This window comes from Sinocyclocheilus grahami, unplaced genomic scaffold (assembly GCF_001515645.1).
Source record: "Sinocyclocheilus grahami isolate Dianchi unplaced genomic scaffold, SAMN03320097.WGS_v1.1 scaffold47.1, whole genome shotgun sequence".
Taxonomy (NCBI): Eukaryota; Metazoa; Chordata; class Actinopteri; order Cypriniformes; family Cyprinidae; genus Sinocyclocheilus; species Sinocyclocheilus grahami.
In genome coordinates this window covers 3906114-3918744 of record NW_015505226.1, presented here as the reverse complement: position 1 = coordinate 3918744, position 12631 = coordinate 3906114, and the positions used below count along the sequence as shown (strand labels likewise).

At 36.3% G+C, this 12631-nt stretch overlaps 2 protein-coding genes across 3 annotated transcripts; both read right to left on the bottom strand.

Annotated features, from left to right (window-relative positions):
* Window positions 1-1719: 1719 nt before the first annotated feature.
* On the bottom strand, window positions 1720-8137 carry LOC107582756 (BTB/POZ domain-containing protein KCTD5-like). Its single transcript, XM_016268740.1, has 6 exons — window positions 7528-8137; window positions 6219-6327; window positions 5423-5514; window positions 4688-4783; window positions 4271-4396; window positions 1720-2914 (listed from the first exon to the last, which is right to left on the bottom strand). Exons 1-6 carry the CDS (start codon window positions 7876-7878, stop codon window positions 2885-2887), a joined length of 804 nt encoding a protein of 267 aa, XP_016124226.1. The 5' UTR covers window positions 7879-8137; the 3' UTR covers window positions 1720-2884.
* Window positions 8138-8694: 557 nt separating this feature from the next.
* On the bottom strand, window positions 8695-12631 carry LOC107582853 (hexosaminidase D-like). 2 transcript variants are annotated; one of them, XM_016268867.1, is made up of 12 exons: window positions 12231-12631; window positions 12044-12159; window positions 11856-11943; window positions 11586-11750; window positions 11260-11443; window positions 10471-10551; window positions 10190-10388; window positions 10023-10105; window positions 9823-9895; window positions 9600-9710; window positions 9414-9503; window positions 8695-9013 (listed from the first exon to the last, which is right to left on the bottom strand). In XM_016268867.1, the coding sequence occupies exons 1-12, from the start codon at window positions 12312-12314 to the stop codon at window positions 8824-8826; spliced, it is 1464 nt and encodes a 487-aa protein (XP_016124353.1). In that variant the 5' UTR covers window positions 12315-12631; the 3' UTR covers window positions 8695-8823. The 2 variants fall into 2 exon arrangements, with proteins under 2 accessions (XP_016124353.1, XP_016124354.1); XM_016268868.1 differs by having other exon boundaries at window positions 10480-10551.

Below are 12631 nucleotides of genomic sequence, written 5' to 3'. Positions count from 1 at the left end.
GGTATTCCAAAACACCAACCTCCTGTTTTTCAGAATAGCATATATCTTTTTTCCACAAAGAAAATATCTTTATTTATATATCTTTTTGTTTGATCTTAAACAACATGGGGTACAAGACCTAAAGAAGAATGGTAGATTTCTAAGGAAAAGGAGACACACAGAAGTCTCACAATCTCAAGTGCTTAAAGCATCAGCAGTCAATGTGACGTCCATATCAGTTTCCTGAACCGTTCCAAATAAATCTCGAGACTGCCCATGACATTTTCTTCTGCCTCACATGGGGTTTGACTCTAAAAATAGAACAAAATCTAAAAACAAAATCCACACAGTGAGAACATTATAATGCAGGTATAATAATGCATTATAATGAAAGTGCATGGGGGCAGGAGAGGAAAAGCTAAATACAGATGAACCACTGAAACAACAAGAACCATAAACTCAGGGGAAACGGCCACAGTCAGTATCTGAATCAAGGAACAGAACTGATTTAGTCAAACCAAACATAAAATAAACACCATTTCCCAACCATCTGTATTTAAAGTAGAGTAATCTAGGAGTGAAGACATGAAGGGCATGACAGGTCAAAGGCACAACACTAGACAAACCATTGGGACGGAGAGAGACTTAAACAGCACCACCTAGTTTTGAATCCAGGATTCTTCTTTGAAATCAGACCTGAAACCAATTTGAACAATGGGAATGTACAATAGGATCCTGTGAGAGAGCCGAGGTCCCGTTACAGGAGCTTCAATGACTAATAATTGGGGCTGAACAAATAAACTCTCTCCAGGAGGGGAAAACATTAACACAACAGAAGAAAGGGAAAGCCAACAACCACAAAGTATCTCACAAACTCAAGTACTTCGCCTTCTTGATATGATAAACCAAAGACATGAGTTTAGTGCGATAAAGAGGTAAAAATTCTTAAATGTATTTAGAGAGAGAAGAGACAACAATTTAAAACACTGCCGACCATAAAAACGTCACCTAAAGTCCACGCACATGATGCCATCTTATTGAGCCCTAGATTCAACAATATTTCATCAATAGATATGAAGAACCGAATAACCAAAATACAGCCTGGATACCGTTCAAATACTGACAATTTGTGATGTAGTCACAGCAGATTCCGAGAAACCACAACGTAATTATATAAAAAAATACAGGAGATAAAACAGGAGATCAGGTTCATCTGCTGCTAGATTGGGTTAAACAATGAGGGCCACTGGTTTCAAAGACAAAGCTTCAATGTTAAAATGAAGCAAACATAAAATGTTTTGCCGGAAATTATATTAGATTTTGAAAAAAAAAAAAGAATGTTCCATAATAAATGGAGCCCTTTACATTCAAAAACATTCCACTGACGTGATCAGACTTTAAACAAAACGAAGTTCAACTGTTAAATACCCAAAATGTTACGGTGGAGAGTTAGATCTGAATTGAAAATGTCCGAAAAGTGTCAAAATACATTCAAAAACATTCAACTGACGTGATCAGACTTTAAACAGAAATTATTGAAACAGTTAAATAGCCAGAATGTTACGGGGAGAGTCAGTTCAGAATTTTAAATGTCAGAAAAGTGTCAAAAAATGCAACAAAGAGCCACTAATGCAGTTTTGCCCTGACTCAAAACTAGTGGGCACTTTGTCCAACAACAGTCTCCTGAACCACCTGGACTATGTACCTCTATACAAAAAGTCTCCGGCTTTTTTTTTCTTCTTTTCTCCAGTCATCGACAAAGTGTTTAAAGGAAAAACACAACCAACAATTTCACATCTCGGCGACCAGGCTTTTAAAAAAAAAATACATTAGGGGTCGATTCAGAACCTTCCCCAATCAGAGAGAGAAACTCATCTTGATTAACACAAAAAACAACCACTATGGTACAGATATCAACAATTACTACAAAAACTTGCATTCGGCCTCTTCGTAATACATATGTTTTGAATATACATAATCCTCACATGCCCTTAAGCCGCATATTTCTTTGATATTTTTTATTTCCTGTTTTGAAATATCCACAGCGACAAAGGCAAAAAAATCCAGGATGACAGAAGTCAACCGGAGCGAATCGGAAATGTGAGACTTCTTCACAGCGATGGACACGCGATTTGGAGCATCTGACCGGACAATTGGCAGTACGAGTTTTCCCTTCTCCTCTGGTCCTTTCCAGATGTGTAAATGGGTAGTTAACAAAAGAAACATGCCGCTTTGAAGACAAAATACTGCATGTTCAAAAGCTGCGGTCTTCGTTTTTTCCGTTGTGCCATCTGCTGTGCTCTTGGTCTGACCAGGCAATGGGAAATGAACGCTGAAATGATAAACATTTGGCTGCTAATGATTTACAGTGTAAGTGAATGCGGTTGTTATGAGAAGCTGTATTGACGGTCAGAAAAATGAGGCTATCTTGCACACCATTTGGAAGTCCTGAGGAAATTATGGTCATGTGGACGCAGCCGAGCCAACAGGGGCAACTGAACCCACTTAAAACATTTAAAGCCAGCAGCTGTAAAGATTATGATTATAATGACCTGGATATGAGGAAGATGATGATGAAGTCTGCATAAATAAGCATTAAGATGAATGATGAATCCTTCCCTGTAATCCTCTCTTGAAGCAGGTCTTGCATCAAATGTGATGGTCTGAGGTTTAACCTCGGACACATTTTTCATTAGTCGATTAGTGATGATAGTTAGTGGTGGTGCTGATCGGTTAATGCTGCAGCACTGAAGGGAGGAGGGGGACTGAAACCCCCACAGTGGAAAGGCACAAGGGAGGAGGGGAGGGTGGGCTGATGAACTTGGAGTCAGTTGTATAGTGGAGGAGGATCTGGAGAAAGGAGGTGAGGGATGGGAGATCTGTGTGGGCTCAGGCACCAGGTTCCTCACATCCTGGACCCCCTCTCCTGAAGGATCTGTGGAGGAAACATGAAGATAATGATGAGCTCGACAATTTTTGGAAATATTTTCTCATCAGTCTGTTATATGTTCTCATCAGTCATTAATAACCCCTTTCATTTTTTTAATTAAAATATTTCATTTAATATACTTTTTTAAATATATTTAATAAATATAATATATTAATTATATTATATTTATTAATATATTTAATAAATAATAATATAATATTTGTTTTACTGCTACTACTACAAACTATAATTATTATTATTATTATTATTATTATTATCATGTTACCTTATTTAATGATTTAATGTAAACACTGTAATAAAATGTAATAATAATAATAATATATTATTTTAGTTTATATAATTTTTATAGTGTTATTATTATTACTATTCTATTTACTATTATTATTATTATTATTATTATTATTATCATTATTATTATTATTAGGGTTGCACAATTTGGGGAAAAACTTAAAGAAAATTTAATTTAAAATGCTATTTTTAAATAAATCAGGTTGTGATTATATATTATTATGGCTATAAAATATTATTATTATATCGTATCTTATTCAGTTTAAACATTTCTTTGATATGTTTTTGTAACAAAATAATAATAATAATAATAAAAATAATGATAATAATAATAAAAAAATATATTGTTAAAGATTTGGGGTAAATGCAATCGCGATTTTTCTGATAACATTTTTAAAATGCTATTTAAATGTGATTTAAACATTTTTTTTTAGGTTTGCTGTGCTTGTTTGTAGGGCTACACATTTTGGCCAAAATTTCGTAACTGTATATCAACAATATAAAATAATGATAATTAGAATAAATAGTAGTAGTAAGTATTATATGTGACCCTGGACCACAAAACCAGTCTTAAGTCGCTTGGGTATATTTGTAACAATAGCCAAAAAATACATTGTCTGGGTCAAAATTATAGATTTTTCTTTTATGCCAAAAATCATTAGGATATTAAGTAAAGATCATGTTCCATGAAGATATTTTGTAAATTTCCTACTGTAAATATATTAAAACTTAATTTTTGATTAGTAATATGCATTGCTAAAAACTTAATTTGGACAACTTTAAAGGCGATTTTCTCAATATTTAGATTTTTTTGCACCCTCAGACTCCAGATTTTCAAATAGTTGTATATCGGCCAAATATCGTCCTATCCTAACAAACCATACATCAATGGAAAGCTTATTTATTCAGCTTTCAGATGAAGTATAAATCTCAATTTAAAAAATAAAAAGTACCCTTATGGCTGGATTTGTGGTCCAGGGTCACATATTTTGTTTTCAAAGTTGTCAAAGAAATTATACTAAATAAGCTAATATGAAAAAGTGTTCATCTTACCTTAGCCTTCTCAGTGGGCTCGATAACAATTCCATTAGTGGAGTTGTTGAGCTCCCGGGAAACGACGCACAGGAATTCGGCCTGGTCCTCGTTGCCATAGTTATAGGAGGAGCCGATACTTATGAGCTTGAGATAGACAAGTTGAGTCAAGTTTGTACCATAGTAAACAGGTAAGCAACAAAAGCACTGGCTTACGCAAGTCCCAAAGAAAGGTGCAGACATATTCGGTTTCTCAAAAACATCATGTGCAGCATCTACAGTCTGTACAATCTACATAGTTTAAAACAATGAGGAACATCCAGAGACCTTCTGTATGTCTGATTTGAAAGATGCTACAATACTCCAGACAAAGGATCTGCACCTATACTGGTCAAGAGCACCACATATGATGGGGACGTGAAGAGAAACAAAACCTACCTGTTCAAACTTCCATCCGTCTGACATGGTGGAAACCATCTGAGTGAGTTCCTCCTCTTGACATTGTAATACACGATACACATGCTTCACAGGGCCCTGTAAAAACAATAATATTCTGAATTAGGGGCTAAAACAGAATAATAAATCATTGTATGAAGGTGCACAGGTTTTGGAAACATCCTTTAATGGGATAGTTCGCCCAAAAAAAATGAATGACTTAATTTACTCGCCCTAATGTCCTTTCAAACTTGTATGACTTTATTTCTTTAGTGTAGCCAATATAGATATTGATGAGAATGTACTTTTTAAAAAATATAATGCAAGCATACACTTCTGGTGTATGCAAAAGAGCAGCGTGAACATTCTTCAAAACATCATTTGCACTCTACAGAAGAAATAAAGTCATACAGGTTTGAAAGGACATGAGGGTGAGAAAATAACTGATTTTTTAACTCTTCTTTTAAGTAAATTCTCAAATCATGTCTATAAGTCTGTGCTTGTCTACACTGAAGGTTGGGCAGCTGAAAAGAAGAAGGTTCACTGTTCCCAAATAGTTCTCGAATGAGGAACTCTCTGATTCGGATGAACTTTTAGACACAGACTGCTTGAAGGTAGACAATGAAATACTGCCTTTTGAGCAATCCCAGTACTTCTAGCAAATTAATTGCAGAGCTGTGTTCCAAAAAACAAGTCCAAAAAGTATTCTGTTCCTCTGGCTGTTGTTTTCCCACATACCTGAGATGTTCTGTTTTCATTGTCTCGTATTCTCTCCTTCACCAGCCTCACAAGTGACACAATGTTGTAAAACTCTGCTTCCTCTAGAACACCTGCAGTGGCCAGAGAATCAGTGAGAATCTATCATGTGGTTACTGCTTTATAATCAGAAATAAATATCTGGAAAATGATATAGTCTTAAAAGCATAGTTCACACCTAAATTAAAATTCTGTTATCATTTACTCACCCTTCATGTTGTTCAAACCTGTATGGCTTTTTTTCTGCTGCGATACACAAAAGAAGATATTTTGAAGAACTTTTCAACTGTCTTTGTCCATACAATAAAATCACTGGGGTCCAAAACAACATTGGATTCCACTGACATTCTCTGTATGGACAGAAAAACACTGACATTTTTCAAAATATCTTATTTTGTGTATAACAGAACAAAGAAAAGTTTTGGAACATGAGGTGAGTAAAAGATGTCAGAACTATCCTTTTAAAGCTACACCCATACCAATAAAAGAGGATGATTAGAAATTATACACAACTATAAGACCAAACTTGATAAAAAAAAAATTTTTTTTTTAAACTGCCATCGTCACAATTTGAAAAAAAAAATATATATAAGATTTTTATAGACAGACTGTAAGCCTTTCAATAGCCCACCCGTCCTGCAGGAAATGATCTTACGCAAGTACACTGAGGTCCCTTTCCAGTTTCCACACACACACAAAAATTATGTTTCTGAATGAAACTAGGCCATTACTGTTCCATTATGACGTTTTTGAGGGCAGCATGCCCAGATCATCTCACCCTCCTCAGCGAGGTTCTTGTTGATGATCAACTTCCCATGCCTCAAGTAGTTCAAGATGGGTCCGAAATATGTGGGATCCCTGTCAATCAAATATGCTCCTGTCTCATCCTGTGAGAAAAAACAACCGACAGTGTGAACACTGCTTGTTGCAATTGCAATTCAGTTTTCAATTAACTTCACCATCACTGTTGTGGTCACCGCAGTTATATTGTTGAATCATTTGTGAAACCCCCTTGACAAACCACTGTTTCTATTAAGGTCATGTTAACGTCACTCAAGCAGCAGGTAAAGTGGTGCCTGATTATCAAGTGCGTGAGAATTTCTAGAACCCAGTTTGTGAGTCCATTCATTCTCCAGAAGTACATACTGAATGGTTTTAGTAAATTAGTGCAGCAACAACAGGTTTTTTTTTTTTTTTGCTCTGGTGATTTTTGAACTTCAAACTGCGGTTGCTATTTTTACATGAATTGACACTTTGGAAAGGAAATCCTCTGTAGAACTGTAAATAACACTTGTATACCCTGCTACAGTTTTTTAGTTGTCAACTGTGTTTTGGAAAATGGAATCTAGAGTATATAGATCCAGTTAATGCAAGCTAATATACTATCTTGGAACAGCGACCAACTTATCAAACGCGAAGGTGGCCAAGCAGGTTCCTGAACATGTCAATGGCTGGTCCAACCTGGTAGAAAAACAGCAACAAATCAGCTACCAGTTGGTCATCTAAAGCCGGTCAAGGTGGTTATTGGATTTAAAGGTAACTGGTTAACCAGATAATGACGAAATAGACCATCTAAAAACCAGCTACAGAAACCCATCTATCTTGAAGGCACTCAAAAAAACAAACCAAAAAAACTATGAAATTTCTGTTGTCATTCAATCATCCACTCTATTTCTTCTTTCTGTAAAACATAAAAGAAGATATTCTGAGAAATGTCTCAGTGTTTTCTTGTCCATACAATGGCAGGCAATGGCAACCAAAATTGTTTGGTTAACAAAACTCTTCAGAATATTTCCTTTTGTGTTCCACATAATAAAGAATGCCACACAGGTTTAGAAAGACTCCAGGGAGAGTAAATAATGAACAAAAAATCATTGTTGCATAAACTATTCCTTTACACTGGATTTTATTTACTTTATACTGGATTAAACTGGACCTAATGGGTGCACTACAAATACATACAGACAATCCTTACACAGGTATGTCCACAATTTATCCATTTTAATGTTAATATTTTACACACATGAAAAATGACTGATTCATTTCAAGGAGTAAGACATGCTTTACTGGTGTAACCCGAGCCTTACCTGATCCGAATCCAGATCTGGATCTTCCTGACATAATCGATACAGAAACGATTTAGGATCCCTGCACAGGGTCTGTTTCGTTGCAACAAAATAGGTTCCCCCGACATTCAGCCGAACCCACCGAGAACCAGGCTTCTCTGTGGCTTCTGATGATGGGGAAGTGGGGTTGCTCTTCATAGGGAACCCAAACACTGCTCTGGAGCCGGAGACCCCTGGACTGGACAAGCCACTCCGGGACGGAACCAGCAGTGTGGGCGAGGGGAGTCTCACGTTCACTGAGCCTCTGATTTCACAATGCTCAGTCTGCTCGATGATGCCAGTCGAGCTGGGCTCAACGTGCATCTCTGCCATGTTTTCGCAGCACTAGCAGTCAGTTCCGTTTCGATCAGACACTAAATGCCTTTATTTAGCGCTCCGCACGGCGCTGTTACGCTAAACGGGCCGCGTTTATACGCGCTGATAACGACGACAAAAGCGTTGCGGTGTGTTAGTAACGCGCACACGAGGCGACATAGCTTACAATTCCCAAAAAACCGCTATACTGATCCGTTTTGTTTATACAAACGACCCATGTAAGCTACAAATATTATGGGTGAGACTCAACATATCACTTCCTGGTCATGTAAATCCATATGTGACAAAATAAAAGTCTGGACAATAATATTTTTAGGATTTTTTTTTCAGGCATAATGTTGTGAAAAGTGTTCCTATTGTTAATGAAAACAGTTAAAATAATTGTCGGTAACTGAAATAAAGCTGAAGTAAAATATGAATATTAGATAAACAAAACCCCTAAACTTAAAGTTACATAAAAATGAGAAATGTGTAACTAACTGAAATGAATAAGATTAAGTTATATAAATAAAATTAATTAAAGCTATATAGAAGTAAGTACACAAAAAATGAAAACTGAAAATATAAAAACTAAGACAATAAAAATATGAGTAAATACTATAATAGTGCATAAATAATACCAAAAAAAAAAACACACTTTGGAATTCGTGGATGGATTAATTCAACAATCCTGCTGAAAAAGAAAGAAAATTTTTAAGATTTATTCAGCACAGAAAGCCAGAATGGGAGATTTTTGTTGAATTTATGCACATATTGGTTGGTAATCATTTTAAATGAAACATTTCATTACATATTACAAAACACAAAAATTAATAAATTAATACTGTGATTCACAAACGCAAGCTTTCTAAGTTGTTTCATTCTGTTTTATATTGCACTGCAAGTACAGTCTAGCTTGAATGCAACCAAAGAAAGTTTTCAAATGAAACGTATTGACCAACTTTAAGATATGGATTCAGTACAAAGTCCCATTTCATTTAAAACAGTTTCAGTGTCTCTCAGTAGGTTGTGCAGTGGCTCCAGCACTGGGGTGACGTGTTGAACCACCCATTCCTGAACTGTAGAGTCTAAGTACAGCAAACACATCTCTCCTCTCACCTCTTGCACCTGGCTCTCCACGGCATCAAGAATCCTGTTGGAGGAGATGAGAGGGAAAATAGGGATATATCCTATCATGAGAACCTTGTTAAAAATTCACATGAATAAGACACATGGTGTATCACAAAAATATTAAGCAGCACAATGTTTTCAACATTGATTATAATTAGCAAATCAGCATATTAGACTGATTTCTAATGGATCACGTAACACTGAAGACTGCTGAAAATTCAGCTTTGCATCACAGAAATAAATTACATTTTGAAATATATTAAAATTGAAAACAGTTATTTAAAATTATAAGTTATATCAAAGTAATAGCATTTCACAATATTACTGTTTTTACTGCTTATTTGCATATCTTTCAAAAACATTAAACAATCTGAGCAACCACACACTTTTGAACGGTAGCGTATACATAATAAGAGACTTACATTTTTGCTTGTGTTTTAATCTGTTGTACAATAAGTGGGCTAACTGTCTTCTTTTGCTTGTGGTAGGGTGTGAACCAGCCCCTCACAAACCTATTATGCAAGAATGAATACAAATATTTGGTGAAAAGTTAGCATTAACTGCACACCCATCTTTTAAAAATAAAACCTTAGTAGCCCTAAACTCACATATTGTTCTGAAAATGTCTCAGTTCTGTAGACTCCAGCAAAGACGTCAGTTTCACTATGAGTTCAGCTAGTTTTGCCCCAGCAAAGGAGCAAGACGTCCTGGAAGACAATCTAGGACACACAGGCCAAAGAATGTCTATTTAAAAGTAACCCTTGAGGTTTATTAGTGTTACACTCACACATGCTTTTTATCTTTCAGGGCATGAATATGAATGTACGATACCTCTCAGTGTCTCCTACATCCACAGTACCAAGTGTCTTAACCACCTTCTTTTGAGCCTCTTCAGTAAAGCCACCTGAATCACAGTGAACAGCAATAGTGAGTTTAGCATTCTTAATATTTATATACTGCCATCAATGTATCATCCTTCTCTAGTACTAAAAAAAAAGAAATGTAAAGGAGTGAAAATGAAAGTGACTGACCGTGCACAAGAGTTTGCAAACAGGACGCCAAAGAGGGCAAACCCACAGGCATCAGCTCACACAAAACGGACAAGTGGTCATATCTTAAGAGGAAAAAAAGAAACATACATGTTGTTGTCTCTAGTAAGACAACTGCGATTCTAGTGATAGTCCAGATGTCATCTAACCTTTGCCATCCAGTTAGTGCAATTCCCTGTAGCTCAATGTCAGCTGACAGGCTGGATGCCACTTTGAGCCATTGCAAATGGTTGTCCACATGTCTCTGAGTGCTGGTCACACAGGTGTGCACAGTGGTCGAGCCTTTAAAAGAGCTAGCGGCCCACTGCTGTAACATACCCGCAGACGTATATCGTTCCATTAGCATGACTGGAAAAGTACATGTAAAATAATCAAGCATTTTCAAGACCAAATAACTCAAAACTGAAAAGTGCATTTTTAATCTACTGACCCAACTTACCAGTGTTATCCACATCCAGAGTTGGGCTGTAATCCCACAACATTGGTTGCACTAATCCAACAAGACCACTCTCTAGAATAAGATCATACATTGGATAGAAATTGTTGTTAGTATAATGCAAAAAAAGTGTATATACAGTATAACAGTGATAGCCGTGAATTGGAAAATTTGACTCATTTAATTTCACGTTGAGTCAATGTGGAGGATGTGGAACAGTCAAGTAAGATATTTTTGCCCAGTGAAGGTGATAGTATCATAAGCATGTAAAAAGCAACTGAAGGGAAGTGTCACTATATTCACTCTTCAAAAGCAGCTAGATGCAGCTCTGTGGAATGGAACAGAACAGTTGAATGCAGAGCACTTTCCAGATACCAGAAAAGCATTGAAACGTGTCACACAAGTCAAAGACTGACCATTTAAAAATAGCGTCCTCAGTGAACAACCCCTTACATTTTGTTTTAAGTTCCAAACTCACCTGCAAAAACCCCCTACTGTATACAAAAGCTTAATTTAATGTATTCAAAATAAGATAATTAGTTTGTAAGATTATATATGAAAACGTTTGAACAAAGTGGGTTTTTTGTTCAGTCAATGGGGTTCATTGTTTTGGAATGATATGAAGGTGAGTAAACGATCATAGAATTTTTGTTTTTGGGTGAAATATCCCTTTAAGCATGCACTTATACATATGAAAATATTTAATAAATACATCCTTTCCTCTCATTTGCAAAAAATCATGATCATTTTCCAAAACAGGTGATAAATATGTTAAATGCTCGCCTTTAATGGTCTCAGGGCTCATGGACCTGAGCATATCATCCCACATGATCAATTTAAGGTTGGGCGAACTCTCCTGAATGCCCTTTGCCACCTTAATGACATGACTGAGGAACATCTGGTGAACACTCCGACCTGGAACACTTAACCACTGTTTGGATTCATCTCCGAGACCGAGCATGTACACCTATTAAAAAATAAAAAGTTATTATCAACAGACCAATATAAAACTAGCACCCTAAACTTAAATTTTAACCAAGGTTCACTTGTAGGAATTATTATATTGTAGCCACAAGGTGACATTTTATTGACAGAGGGTTGGGCTGTACCTCATCGGCTCCGATGTGCAGGCTGGTACTTTTAGGGTGGAGCTTCATGATTTGTTGTAGCATGTCTTGCACCAGCTTATCTCCTCCATCACGGTGTGGGTTCAGGGTGCCCAGACAGTAGTCCACCTCCCGCAGGTCTCTAAACACCTCGTGCTTCAGGACAAACTGATTGAGAACATTTAAAAATAGTAAAGAGTTTTAATATGCATAATTCCAACGGATGTATATTTCTACTTCTGTGTAAATGACAAAAATATGTTTCATAGTTACTTCCAAATGTCCAAACGTCTGCACCAGGGGAATGATCTCCAGCCCTCTACTATTGGCAGCATCCTGGATAGACACAATCTCTTCTCGGCTGTTTGGATATTGGGTATTTTTATCAGCCCAAATTTTTTTTAAATAAAATAACATAAAACATTATTATTAATAATAATATTTTGAAAATATATACTTACCTGTATGGAGGCTGAGTCGTAGATTGAAGAACTTTCAGCTCTCCTTCATAGGGAAACATATCCTCATATTCAATGAGCAAGCCATTGGCACCAAGATCAGCAAATAACTGGATCAGCTGTAGCAACATAATCGTGGTTAATTCCTTATATTATTTAAACAGTTATATAAGAGTAAAAGATGTTGTACCTCAATTAAGTAGCCGATTCTAGGAGGTGCCCCTTTCAGGTCCAAATGCACAAACTTTTTGCAACTGCGCAATGACAGGTCCATAGCAGGTATAGCAGGTAAGCTAATAGCGTCTTTATAGATATTTTAACTCATACCTCATATTTAAATCACGGGATTAACAACTAAGGATGTATAATTTATTATCATTTAATCTTTTGTATTTTGTCATTTAATAAGTGCTGATAATGTAACTGGAGTAACGGGAACACGTTGTCCGTTCATGTATTTCTTATTCAGCCTTGTTCCTTTTCAAATATGTACAGCCTTGGTACTTTTCAAATATGTACTTTCAACCCAACGAAGCTAAGCATAAGAAAGAACCTCTGTTTACAATCCTTTACTGTACACTGACACGCGCA